Raw genomic sequence first — 13,926 nt, 5'->3', positions numbered from 1 at the left:
GAGGTCCTGTCCTCATCAACATGGGGACAGGGTGCTCTGGGGTGGGGGGGCCCGCAGTGCGCCCCCCTGCCCCAGAGCACCCAACCCCCCCATGTTGAGGGCATGCGGCCTGGTACGGCTCAGGAGGGGGGGGGGGGGCGCTCGCTCGTCCCCACTCCCATTCCTGGTCGGCCGGGTAGCGTGCTTTGGATACGGGTCTGGTATGGATTGTAGGGGGACCCCCTACGTCGATTTTTCGGCGTAGGGGGGTCTCCTTACAACCCATACCAGACCTAAGGGCCTGGTATGCTCCTGGGGGGGGAACCCATGCCGGTTTTTTATTTGAAAATTGGCATGGAGTTCTCCCTCTCAGGAATGCATGCCGAGCGACGTTGTCAAATTTTTTTAATTTTTTTTTTTCCGACGCAACTTTTTTAACCCGGCGCGATCCACAAAACTCGGCGTAACGTAACTTCGCGCATGCACAGTACGGCCGGCGCGGGAGCGCGCCTCATTTAAATGGGACTCGCCCCATTTGAATAGGAACGCCTTGCGCCGGCCGGATTTAAGTTACACAGCCTGAAATTTCTAGGTAAGTGCTTTGTGGATCGGGCACTTAGGTAGAAATTTTAAGGCAGTGTAACTTAAATTGCATTTTTTAAGTTGCGCCAGGTTTTTGTGGATCTGGCCCTATATTACTAAAAGTATTAGGACGCCAAAAGAGTTGAACCTGTTTTAGCTGCAAAATGATGGGCCAACTCAATATTGAACCCTACTAAAGCCTTGTACACACGATCGGACTTCCGCCCAACTTTTCCATGGATTTTTGGTCTGAAGGGCATTGGCCGTGAACTTGTTCTGCATACAAACGGCACAACGTTTTGAGCCAACATTCACGGTACCACATGGTTTTTCAGCATTTTACCGCCACCCTTTGTTGCTGTCTGATGTTTAGCATTGGTTCTGAGCATGTGTGTTTGTACTTTGGATTTTAGTTGGACGAACTTGAGTACACACAATCGGATAATCCGACGTAACATATTTATTGCCCAACAATTGGTGAGCATGAACAGCCAACTTTTGTTGTCATTAATTCAGCCAATAATTGTCTGATGGAGCATACACACGGTCGGATTATCTGATACAACTCATCCATCAGACAATTATGGCAATAAAATTTGATCGTGTGTATGGGCCTTAAGACTGGGATGCCATTAAAGTTCATGTGCGTGTAAAGGCAGGCGTCCCAATATTTTTGGTAATAAAGTGTATGTAATTTTTACTCCCACATGGCAGCAGTTTACAAATAAATATAGACATGGAGAAAGAATTTTTTATTAGGTCCTTTAAAAAATATCCTTTAAAATGACCTTATCTGCTTTCTGTCCGAAGTCTTTGAGACAGCAGTAGCATGCCACCTAAAGACGACAAGAAATAGAAGGATGCAGACAAGTCTGCCATGAAGGATAAGGACCCAGTCAATAAGTCCAGAGGGAAGGCCAAAAAGAAGAAGTGGTCTAAAGGAAAAGTGAGGGACAAGATGAACAATCTTGTGCTCTTTGACAAAGTCATTTATGACAAGCCATATAAAGAATTTCCAAACTTTAAACTCATTACTCCAACGGTGGTGTCTGAGAGACTCACTGGCCAGGGATGCCCTCTAGGAGCTGCTCAAGAAAGGCCTGATTACGTTGGTGTCCAAGCACAGAGCCTAGGTCATCTATACCAGAAACACAAAGGGTGGATATACACCTTCTGGAACTGAGGAATCATAGGGCTTAATGGAAGGATCCAACTTTTCTATGTACAGTAACAGAAATAAATCCATATAAACAACAAAAAATGAAGTTATCTCTCAAAATGTGAACTTTCTGAGATCATGTTCTCATCAACTTCAACTAATATTAACCACTTCCTGTCCGCATTAAAGCCAAAAGACGGCTACAGCACAGGATCACATTGCCGGGAAGGGCGTCCATGGATGTCCTACCGTGATTGCGCTTCCAGCACACCACCAGTAGGACACAGCTGATAACTAATCTGGGTAAAGAGCCAATCACAGCAGCTCTTTACCAGGTGACCAGATGTTTCCAATCACAGCTGATCACAGTATAAACAGTATTTGCCAGTTATCAGAAGTCCTCTCTTCATGCTGACAGAACTTGAGGAAAGAAGAACCGGTAACTGGAAAATACACACAGGGGACATCTACACTGATCACCAGTGTTCTGATAATCATTGCAGCCCAACAATGCCCACAATTGCTGCCAATCTGTGCCCAACAATGCTGACAATCAATGCCCATCATTGATGTCTGTCAGTGTCTATCAGTGTCGCCTATCAGTCCCACCAATCAATGGACATTAATAGTGCCTATCAGTGCCCATCAGCGCCGCCTCTTCATTGCCCATTACTGCAGTCTATCAGTGCCCATCAGTGCCATTTAGTGCCCATCAGTGCCGCCCATCAGTCCAGCAGCCTCATCGGCACACATAAGTGAATGAGAAAAAATGCTTATTTAGAAATGTTTATAACAGAAGTGAAGAAAAACTATTTTTTTTTGGTCTTTTCATTTCTTTAGTAAAAAATAAAAAACTATGTGGTGATTAAATACCCCAAAAGAAATCTCTGTGTCTCAAAAAAAAATGTAGTTTAAGTACAGTGTTGCATGTCCGTGCAATTGTCATTCAATAGGTGACAACTCTGAAATCTGAAAACTGGCCTGGGCAGGAAGGGGGTAAAAGTGCCCGGTAGGCAAGTAGTTAAAATGATTTTTTAATACACCAACAAAATGTATTTATTAATATATCCAGATACATCTACATACAATATAATAAAGTGACCCTGACACTAAAAATACCTTACAATCAGCTTGTACATGTTTAATATTTCTCTTCCGGGAAGGTGGTGAGTGAAATCTTCCCTCTCTGGAAGAGTGATGGTGTCTCTGGTATCAGACACTTTAGGATGATTTGGATACTTTGTCCTCCTCTGGTCACTGTGGTTCCTCCTCACTAAGTGACTACATTGTTCTGTTGTGATGTAACGGCTGGTGGGAGGAACCACTACACCCAGCGGGGGACAAGATTTCCAACAAACCCAAAGTGTCTGATACCAGCGGTGTCCAGAGCAAAAATTTGAATCATCATCCAAAGGAGAGGTAATTATTAAATGTTTATATATAACAGTGTTCATTCTCAATACACTAACCGAATACTAAAATGAACAATAATAGAGATAATGCTATAACTACTGGTAACCCATTGTTTTCCCATACATATTAGTGGATAACTGTTTTTATATTCAGGTCAGGTCTGAACAGAATTATGTAACATTTGGGGAAAAATATACAGCCAAGAAGTCCAGAATTTGAGGCCATTATAGCAAAAACCTCCACAGCCACCATGTATTTCCCTCTGGTGCTCAGATAGGCCGGGATCATGGCAATCCAGACACTGCAGAACACCAGCATGCTGAAGGTGATGTACTTGGCCTCATTAAAACTGTCCGGTAATGTCCTGGCTAAAAAAGCGATAATGAAGCTCACAATTGCCAGAAGCCCCATATATCCCAGGACAGAGTAGAAGCCGATAACTGAACCCTCATTACACTGAATGATGATCTTTTCCTGATAAGAGTGAGTGTCCCGATCCTGGAAGGGGGGAGAAATAGACAACCAAGTGACACAGATTATGACTTGAACCAATGAGAAGACACAAATGATGAAATTGGGCAGTTTGGCTCCCATCCATTTCCTCCAGGGACTCCCAGGTTTGGTGGCTTTGAAAGCAATACACACCATGATACTTTTGGCAAGTAGAGAAGAGACGGCAACTGAGAAGATGACACCAAAAGAGGTGACACGCAGCATGCAGGTCACATCTACTGGATGGCCGAGGAACAAGAAGACACAGAGGAAGCTCAGCATGATGGAGACCAGGAGAAGATAGCTCAGGTCCCGGTTATTGGCTTTAACAATGGGGGTGTCCTGGTAATGTATAAATATCCCCAATATTAAACCAGCCAGAAGACAAGAGAGGATGGACACAGCTGAAAATACTCCAACAATGGGATCATCAGTGTAGGAGAGAAATTCCACCACTCTTGGAACACACCGATCCTTCTTCTCATTTGGCCATTCATCATCAGGACATTTCATGCAGTTTTCACTGTCTGCAGGAAGAAAAATACAAACACAATGAGCACAAGAAACGTGTTCTAGGCAGAAAAGATGATAATGGGGGGTTTCAATGTAAATTGTCTGAAAATCCTGAAAATAAATGTATCTTATTTTCTATCTTTTGGTTTGGTAAAAATAACATTATTAACATTTTGTTATATCTGTTTAATAAGTACAATGATGTGAGCAATTTAGATCTGTCCTGTGCACACTTCCTGAGTTATCTCCACACAATTTAATCAGCCCTCCTAGTTCTCATCTTGAGACCACAGAGTGATTTGTCTCTATGTTGTGGAGAGTAGGATAGGGGAGGGTTTCAATAGTTTTTTTTTTGTTTAATATATTTTTATTGATAGAAATAGACAGTACAATAAAAGTAAATCAACTCTTTGAAGAAGCATCGTTACAGAGTAATAAGTTGGGGAATATTACAGATGATGCATCATAGAGAGCATAAACGTTTCAATTGTCTATAAATAAAGAAAAAGAAGAGAGATATAGAGAGATTACAGAAAAGGGAGGAGGAAAGAGATGGAAAAGAGGTAGGGAGGAAGAGATAAGAGGGCAGAAAAAAGATGTGGGGTGGACAAGCAGGGAAGGGTGGGGAAGGGGGAGAGCCGGGACACATGGCAGTCGTATCGAGCACATCGCTAAACGAGCGTAATTAGTAAGACATCAGCAAAAAGGAGGAACCATATCAGAGAGTGGGAGAGAGGGTCACAATTTGGTGAAAAGAAGCCTCATGTGGTTTCAGACATGTAAGGGGGTGAAGAAATAATATCTAAATAACACTGTGTGGAGATGAATGAAGACCAGGATGCCCAGATTAAGGAGTATTGTTCGCTGGTGTCTCTTGCAACGTGAGTGAGTTCTTCCATGAGACTAACCTCAGAAATCTTTTGCAACCATGTTTTGATTGAAGGAGTTTCAGGTTGACCCCAGAGACGAGGGATAATAGCTTTAGCTGCATTAAGAAGGTGTGGGACGATTGAACGTTTGTATTTGCCAATGGGTCTAGAGGTGACGTGGAAAAGAACCATCCACGGTTCAAGGGGGATTTGTACCTCAGTGATCTGGGATATCAAGTTTAAGACTTCTGTCCAGTAAGGACGAATGAGGGGACAATGTGGGCATGGGTGGCAATTTGACCACAATTCCTCCAACAGAGTGGAGACCTACTAGGAAACATACGGTGAAGCTTGGCAGGAGTGTAGTGCCATCTAGTAAGGAGCTTGAAGTTAGATTCAGTCATGGAAGAAGCCAGGGAAGAGACATGCATAAGCTTAAGCATCTTATCCTTTTTTTTTATTTGTAATAGTAGTCCCCAAATCCTTCTCCCACCGGGATAGATATTCTGGATACAAAGGGCATTGTAAGTCTAAAAGGGCCTTGTAAAATTGGGAGATAGAATGTGTAGGAGGGTCTCTAGGCAGAAAAACCTGTTCTATGCCGTTGAGATCTGGGATACCTCTTAAGGGACGAGGTAGTGTATGGAAAAAACTACTCAATTGCTTGTATCTCCATTTGTCTAAGAATGAGGGTGAATTATGACCCAGAATCTCAGACAAGGGCCTAAGACAATTGGACAAGACAACATGGTATAATAGAAGAGGGCCATCCGGTGACCACTTCTGAAAACCTGAGTCAAGGAGACCCGGGGCGAAGTATCTGTGAGACATCAAGGGAGTTAATGGGGAATTATAGAGCCACGTAAATTTCGTATGTAGATCATCCCAAATTTGTAGGGAAGATGAAGTGAGAGGCAAGGTAGTAGGGGATAGATCTCTAAAAGAGCGTGGGATCCAAGGGGTTACAGAGAGATCAGAGCCACATAAAGAATGTTCCAATTGGACCCATAATTTGGAGGCGGAGGCATATTTCCAGTCCGCTATCCATGCTAATATAACTGCTTGATAGTAAGCTTTACAATTAGGTAAAGCCAGGCCCCCTGAACACTTGGCTCTGAAAAGAGTCTCTCTAGAAACCCTGGGACGCCCATCCCTCCATATAAAACAGGAGACCATGGTTTGTAAAAGGGTAAACAAAACTATCGGGATCTTCAAGGGAATCATTTGCAACAAAAAAAGAATACGGGGGAGAACGTTCATCTTAATTATGTTGACCTTGCCTAGCCAAGTATGAGAGAGGGAGGACCACTTCCGGAGATCATCCTTAATGGCATTTAGAAGAGGGATGAAGTTGTGCCTAAAGAGGGAATGAAGGTGGGGAGTCAAGAAAATGCCAAGATATTTCATGCGCGATGGAACCCAGCGAAAGGGAAATAGGGGTCTCAGCTGATCAGCTGTTCGTTGGGGAACTGTTACATTTAAAATTTCGGATTTTGAAAGGTTAATCTTAAAGTCGGAGAGACCTTGGAATGAGGAAAATTCAGACATCAGATTCGGCAGTGAAATACGTGGCTGTTGGATAAAGAATAAAATGTCATCAGCATAGGCTGCGTATTTATGTATTCTAGTGCCGACCTGGATACCATGAATGCTCCTGTTATTCCTAATAGTGGCCAGAAAGGGTTCAAGGGAGATGGCAAATAACAAGGGGGATAAAGGACAACCTTGTCTGGTTCCGTTATGTAGCGTAAATGGATCACTTAGGGAACCATTAATACGTATTTGTGCGGTGGGGTTGGAATAAAGGGAGAAGATGCGAGAAAACATCTTTAGACCAAGGCCAAAATGACAGAGAGTAGTTTTAAGGTATTCCCAGTCCACCCTATCAAATGCTTTTTCAGCGTCGGTGGAGAGGAGAAGGGTGGGCTGGGAATATTTCCGCACATAATGGATCAGTGACAAAGTACGGAGAGAATTGTCTCTCGCCTCTCTATTCGGAATGAAACCAGTTTGATCAGCCGAGACCCACTTAGGTAAAAGGGGAAGCAATCTGTTCGCTATTACTTTGGCAAAGAGTTTGGTGTCAACATTTAAAAGGGAGATGGGTCTATAACTGCTACATAGGGTAGGGTCTTTATCAGGTTTAGGGATAACCGTGATGTGGGCGGATAATGATTCAGGGCGAAGGAGAGTATCATGGGGAACAGAATTTGCATAAGCTACAAGGTGGGGGAATAAGACATCTCTAAAGGTTTTATAATATAGGAGGGTAAAACCATCAGGGCCATGGGCCTTACCGGAAGAGAAGGACTTGAGTGCTAAATTAAATTCCTCCACGGAGAAATCCGCTTCAAGAGCGCTAAGGGCGGACTTTGAAAGCTTAGGGAGATTGGCTTGTCTAAGAAAGGCGAGGATGCGTTTACGTTTTTCGGCAAGCGATAAAGAAGCCAAACCACCCTCCACATTATATAAGTCAGCATAAAATTCCTTAAAGGCTCGCGATATTTGGGGGGTGGTGTGTACTAAGTCTCCTGACGACAGTTTCACTTTGGGTATAAATGATAGAGTTTTTCTGGCTGTAAGTGACCTAGCCAATAGTTTGCCCGGTTTGTTACTCCATTCATATACTTTCTGGGAAATGTAGTGACATTTTCGCCTAGTTTCAAGGGCAAGGAGAGTTTTGAGTTCTTCTCTTTTAAGGGTAAGTGCTTTTAGATGTGAAACGTGGAGGGAAAGTTTATGTTGTTTATCCAACTCAGCAATCTGATACAAGACCTGTTTGAGCTGCTGACCATGTTCTCTTTTTTTCCTCGCACCCAATTCAATAAGATTTCCTCTTATTAGAGCCTTATGCGCCTCCCACAAAAGAGAGGGAGAGGCGTCTGAGTTTTCCTCAAAATATTGGGAAAGCGTTTTGGTTAAGGCGGATACCTCTGTTGAATTAGTGATGAGGGAATCATTGAGTTTCCAGTTATTGGGGTGGTGAAGTAAATCTGGTATGGTCAGGCATATGGAAACAGGAGTGTGATCAGAAAGAGATGCAGTGCCTATACTGGCTGAACGGAGAAAGGGAAGGTGGAAATCTAAGAAGATATTATCTATTCTAGAATAAGAGTTATGGGGTGCAGAAAAATGGGAATAGTCTCTATCTGTAGGGTGCAGGAGACGCCAAGCATCTATAAGTTGGAGATCTAAGAGTTTTTTCTTTACTTGCGCTAGCCGCTTGAATGGAATACCTCACAGGCCCAAAGAAGTATCCATCGCAGGATCTAGGGGTGTATTTATGTCTCCCGCAAGAACGATCAATCCTTCAGCAAATTGTGAGAGTTTGTGAGAGTTTGGGTAAAAAAAAAGTTTGATTATGATTGGGGCAGTAGATATTGGCCAGAGTACATTTAGTGTTACCTATGAATCCCTTGACAAAAAGATAAGGACCGTGGTCATCTGCAAGCATATCTGTAAAACGAAATGATGCATTCTTACTGAAACCAATGGCCACTCCTTTGGCTTTGTTAGTGTCAGATAGGCTATAGTACCATTGCGGGAAGTGTGGTGAATAGAGTTTCACAGATGTAGCGTGAGTCAGATAAGTTTCCTAAAGGAAAGCGATAGAGCAGGCAGAGCTTCGCAATTCCCGGAGAACTTGATGTCTCTTAGCGGCCACACTTAGGCCTCGTACATTATAAGAGGAGATTTTTAAAGTAGCCATGGTTCCAGGAAGAAGCAGGTGAACAAGTCATACAGCCATGTGAACCAGCAAAATAGGGAGGGGGGAAGAGGGGGAAGGGAGAGAGAGGGCAAAGAGAAAAGAGATAAGAAGGGAAATGAAAGAGAAAAGAAGAAAAGTACAAAAGTACATAAAAAAGTATCAGTACATTTCGTAGAACAATTGGGAGTAAGGTGACAATCACGCAGAAATCTGCGGTGGTCCCAGTGGGGATGAAGGGAGCAGGCGGTCACAAAGAATTTAAAGTAAAAAAACATTAGGAGAAAAATAAAGACCACCATTTCCCAGCAACCCCAAAAGGAGAAGGGGGAGAAACAATGTCCCCAGCAAGTGAATCAACATGGAGCCAGAGGCCCCGTCAGCTACCGACCTGTAAATAAAGGTAATTATAACTGAAAGAAATTAGCAACACATAAAACATAAACATAGCATTCTCCAAACACTAGGTTAGACTATCAGGTGATGTGATGTACGTTCAGCAAGGCTCAAAATAGGGAGCAATACGGTTTAAACATATTCTATTTTCAAAAATGAGCCATCAAGTGTTCAAAGTGGCAAGGGAACTCCAGAAAACAATGTAAAAAATAACAGACTGGAAAACACGTCTTTACCACCGTAAGGAGAATTGCTAAAGGTAAAATGATTGGGTGCCCCGGAGTACCTCACCCATTTTTCTTGGACGAGCTTGGAGTAGAAACCTTCCGTAGCTTAGCAGGGGTCTTCTTCCATTGGGATGAGCGAAGCGTGGAAAAAGTGGGAATGGGGTTCTGCCAGCCTGGGAGCTCCATGTGTGGCAAATGGAGATCTTGTAGGAAGGTAGGAAGTTCCTCAGGGAAGCGCAATGTGGATGAGCGGCCATTCTTGGTCGCAATTAGGCATGCTGGGAAGCCCCACCTATAGGTAGTTCCATCACTTCTCAGTCTCTCCAAAAGTGGTTTTTGGGCCCTGCGGCGGTCGAGGGTTTCCTTAGCTACATCCGGAAAAATGTGAAGAATAGCTCCATCAAAGTCAATGTCAGGGGTGTTCCGCAATTTGATCATGATAGCATTATTATCTTCGAAGTAATGGAGACGGCAAATCACATCTCTGGGCAGATCAGAAGAGAGGTTGCGGGGCCGAAGAGCACGGTGGACTCTATCAAACCGCAGAGGATCCGTAGGCGGCCTACCTAAAATGGTGTTGAGGATGCCACGGAGCGAGGGTTCCAGATCACTATCCCCAGTTGCTTCCGGTAGGCCACGGATACGCAAGTTATTTCTGCGGTTACGGTTCTCGAGGTCCTCAAGTTTATATAATGAGGCCCTGTGAGCATATGACAATTGGGTGACAGTGTCCTGTAGCTCTTTGATAGCCACTTTGTGCGAATCTTGATGTTGTTCTGTTTCCTCAACCCTGTCGAGGAGGTGAGCCATGTCCGCCCGGACCGCAGAAATGTATTTTTTGATCGATTTCTCCATATCATGGAACATACCCGCCATTTCTTTTCTGAATTCAAGCAGAAAGGAGGACATTTCAGAACCACTAGGGGAACCAGGATCATCCATTATCTCCGATCCACAGGATGAGGCCGGCAAACTTTCGCGAATAGAGGCAGTGTGAGAGGCTGGGCTCACCCTCTCAGCAGCAAGAAAGCGTTTGATGGTACCAACAGAAGTCTGATGAACAGTTGAAGATTTAGCGGACCGTTTGTTTATCGATGAACGGGAGGCAGAGCCTTTTGCTGGCATTGCTATTTGAAATCAGGTCGGTAGCTAGACAGGGTCCGGCTTAAGCATTACCCCTTAGTGCCATATGAAGAATAAAATAATTACACAGGTCGTAGTCACACTTTACAGAGAGTCAGGAATGGCGGAAGTTCAATCACTTACAGGGAATAACAGCTTTAGAAACATGAAAATTTCCGTGAGCAAGAGAGCGAGGTACACCAAGATGGCCACCGTGTCTTCGCCAGGCCTGTACAGTTACCACTGATTAACGTTTGTATGTACCCCCAGGCAATAGAAAGGACAGCTTATGACTTGTGGGAAGGGGTATGTGGCAAGAGGCAGCTGATTCTGTGGAGATGAGGGCCTGCAGTAAAGGTAGTGCTTCCAGGTGGAGCAAGATGGCCACCGTTGGGAGGCTAGGCTGGAGCTGGGGACTGACCTGGATGGAACTGCAGGGTCCAGGAGGCACAGCGATGATGTCCAGAGGCAGTCTGGAGGTGGTAGCCAGAGGGCCCGGGTGTTGTGATGGCAGGGAGGCCGAGGAGATGCGCTGGAACCGCCGCCGGATGAAGCAAGATGGCCGCCGCTTCCAGGACTAGGCCGAAGCCGCGGTCTGTCCTAATACAGCTGCCCAGACAGGGAGAATGGCGGCGTCCGCGGACGGCAAACAGCACGCCAAAGGGCCCTGGAGACCAGGGGATGAGTAGGTGGCGCCAGGCCCGGATTGGCTAATCGGGAGAACCGGGACAATTCCCGCGGCCGGCTTCCGGCTCCCATATAAATTTAGCCCCCGGCGCGGCGGCTTGTAGCGTTGCACTTACGCTACATACATGGGGCGTACACGAACTTGGCCAGGGGGAGGGAGCGACTGACGCCCGCATTTAACGGCCGGTGATTGGCTAGACCGGGTGCATGTCATACCAGAGGCGGAGGCTCCGCCTCTGGTATGACATGCACTTGGTCTGGCCAATCACCGGCCGCTTAACACGGGCGTCAGAGAAGGAGGTTGGCTCAGACATGTGTTCTATTATGAGCCCCGAGTGCCGAGCAGGGACCGCGGTGCAGAACAAGAAAAGCCCCCCCTCGTGCAGCTCTCTGCTCTATATGTCTTCAGAAATCACCCAGCCCCCCCTCCAGCAGGGCGCTCTGCTATGTGTACTCACTGTCCAGTGTCCACCAATCACTCTCCATTCTCCCAAGCTTGTGGAGGTTTCACAGGCCTCAAAATGGCGGTGGCTCGTCTGCGGATTGATCCGGCCACAGAGCGGATTACAAAGCAGGCGGCTGTCCAGGGGTCACCAAACAGGTATGTACCTGTACAGGATAGCTTTAGGACCAGGATGGAGGTGTTTTAAGACACTGGAGCGGCCTCCCGTTGCGGATGGCAAGAGATTAGGCCTGGGTTTGTGGAGCTCCGCTGGAATGCGTCCTTCTCCGCTCACTTCCGGGCCAAAATCTGGGGTTTCAATAGTTTTGCTAAAGAGAACTGGACAGAGTTGACACCATAAGTCCACAGAAGTGCTGTGTGTTGTCAGACCACGATAGGACATAAGAGCTGAGAGCATTTCTGGCCGATCAACAGGTAATTTACTATTGAGTCTATAACCTCTTAAAGCTGGTGCTGGCCCTTTAAGGGGTTTAGTATTCTGGGAGGTGTGGCGGGGCTGGCGGTCATGTTGGGAGCTTTCCGTTAACCACCGACAACTATGCCGGGAGTGTGCAGGACGAGTGATCTTGGCACAGCTCTACTGGCGCTATTGCGTGCGAATATGCGGCTGCTCGGTGCCAAGGAGTTAAAGGGGTAAAACACTGAGAAGTGTTCATGTAGTGCAGAGATGTTCTCTATGTGTGTTTTGTTCTGACATACGCTATAAGAATTTATTTTGTCAAATTTTACAAATGATTTACCATCCTCTTCTTATGTTGGACTCTCGGATCAGGAGTATCTGTAAGGACCCCTTTATATGGGCTCTCCAATCAGATCAGCCTGTCAGTGTTTCAGGTGGGCTTGATCAAAAGCTCCAAGGTGCCAATCATGTTCTCCAGTCCATTTTTGGAGTTTTGTGTGGAATATGTCAGATTTGGATTTTTGTTTCTCCACTTTTTGTGTCATACCGATACAAACACAGGAAATGAAAACACGAGAATGCCGAAAAATTTATAATTGCAGCAATTTTCTGGGTGAAGTGGGGCATTATCTGCTAGAAATGCCGGGGTGCCAAGATTTTTGGCCATGACTGTATGAATGAAGCGGATGTATTCATGAATAGAGATGTGCAGAAAATGGTCTGGATTCAGGTAGGGGCGCGCATTGTTACGGCGGCGCAGCGTATCTCATTTATGCTACACCGCCGTAAGTGCTCCAAAGTACGCCGCAAGGACATCATTGGTTTCGACGTGTACGTAAATTACGTCCAGCCCCATTCACGGACGACTTACGCAAACAATGTCAAATTTTCAAATTTCGACGTGGGAACGACGGCCATACTTAACATTGGCTACGCTACCTAGGGGGCATGTTTATCTTTACGCGGTGTATCTCTTACGGAAACGGCGTATCGTGTTTTTTTTTTTCTGTTTTATTTTTTCTTTTTTTTTCAACATTCTGTGATAACATAGTTTCTCACACCCATACAACAGGTGCGTAATACATGCAACAAGATAAACAGCTATCGCCAACACTGGTCATGGTATACATACAATAAATTATTCTACCACAGCCCACCCCCACTCTTCTCCCACCCTCCCCCCCCTCTCCCATCCCGCCTCCCCCCCACCTACCCCATCCCTCCCCCCCTGTGTATCTCTTATGTCTTCTTGTAAGAGAGAAGGGAGGTCAGCCAAGGTGGAGGAGGAAGTTGCCACTTTCACAAATCTAGCTTATAATCCCTTTTTAGGGAGGGACCAAAATTTAATATACCTTATTTTAATTTTTAACTGTTGAGAGATTACTATCTTCTGTGGTTGGGGGAAATTTCTGGTGGTAACGATCTTTTTCCTCTACAGAGGGAAACCTGTATATCTCGACCAAGGTCCCCACACTTTTTCAAACCTTTTATGGTTTCCTTGTTTGATAAAGGCCACTCTCTCACTCTCCATCAGCATGTTTATAGTTCCAATCCAGTTCCTAACAGATGGAGGGTCGTGTGCCTACCACCGCTGCGCAATTAATTTGCGTGCCTAAAATAGGCCTCGCAACACGCCCTCGAGTGTACCCGGAGGGACTCTATAGTCTTCCATGTCTCCCAAGAGGCAGGTTCTAACTTCTGGCTCTAAAGAGGTCTTAAAGATGTTATTGAGTTTGTTGATGACCTCTGTCGAATACCTGAAGAGCTTGGGACACCTCCAGAACATATGGACAAGGTCACCTGTAGCATTACATCTAATTACTATCGTAATTCCCTGTGTCTCCCAGATATTGCATTTCCCCACCCCCTCGACTTCTGGAAGGTTTTTGTTGTTCCAAAGGGGAGTAAATTCTGTTAC

The 13,926-nt window shown here is 45.2% G+C and overlaps 1 protein-coding gene and 1 pseudogene across 1 annotated transcript in view; one reads left to right on the top strand and one right to left on the bottom strand.

The window, feature by feature from the left end:
- Window positions 1–1,378: 1,378 nt before the first annotated feature.
- On the top strand, window positions 1,379–1,754 carry LOC120924782 (annotated as a pseudogene).
- Window positions 1,755–2,806: 1,052 nt separating this feature from the next.
- LOC120939644 (vomeronasal type-2 receptor 26-like) overlaps window positions 2,807–13,926 on the bottom strand; it is a 28,443-nt gene continuing 17,323 nt past the window's right edge. Inside the window, exon 3 of the mRNA XM_040352355.1 lies at window positions 2,807–4,152. Coding sequence (XP_040208289.1) covers window positions 3,260–4,152 — 893 coding nt within the window. The 3' untranslated portion in view covers window positions 2,807–3,259. The remainder of the gene's footprint in view (window positions 4,153–13,926) is intronic.

The sequence above is a fragment of the Rana temporaria genome, chromosome 1 (assembly GCF_905171775.1).
Source record: "Rana temporaria chromosome 1, aRanTem1.1, whole genome shotgun sequence".
Lineage (NCBI taxonomy): Eukaryota > Metazoa > Chordata > Amphibia > Anura > Ranidae > Rana > Rana temporaria.
The sequence above is the reverse complement of the archived record's forward strand: the minus strand, read 5'-3'. Positions and strand labels throughout refer to the sequence as shown.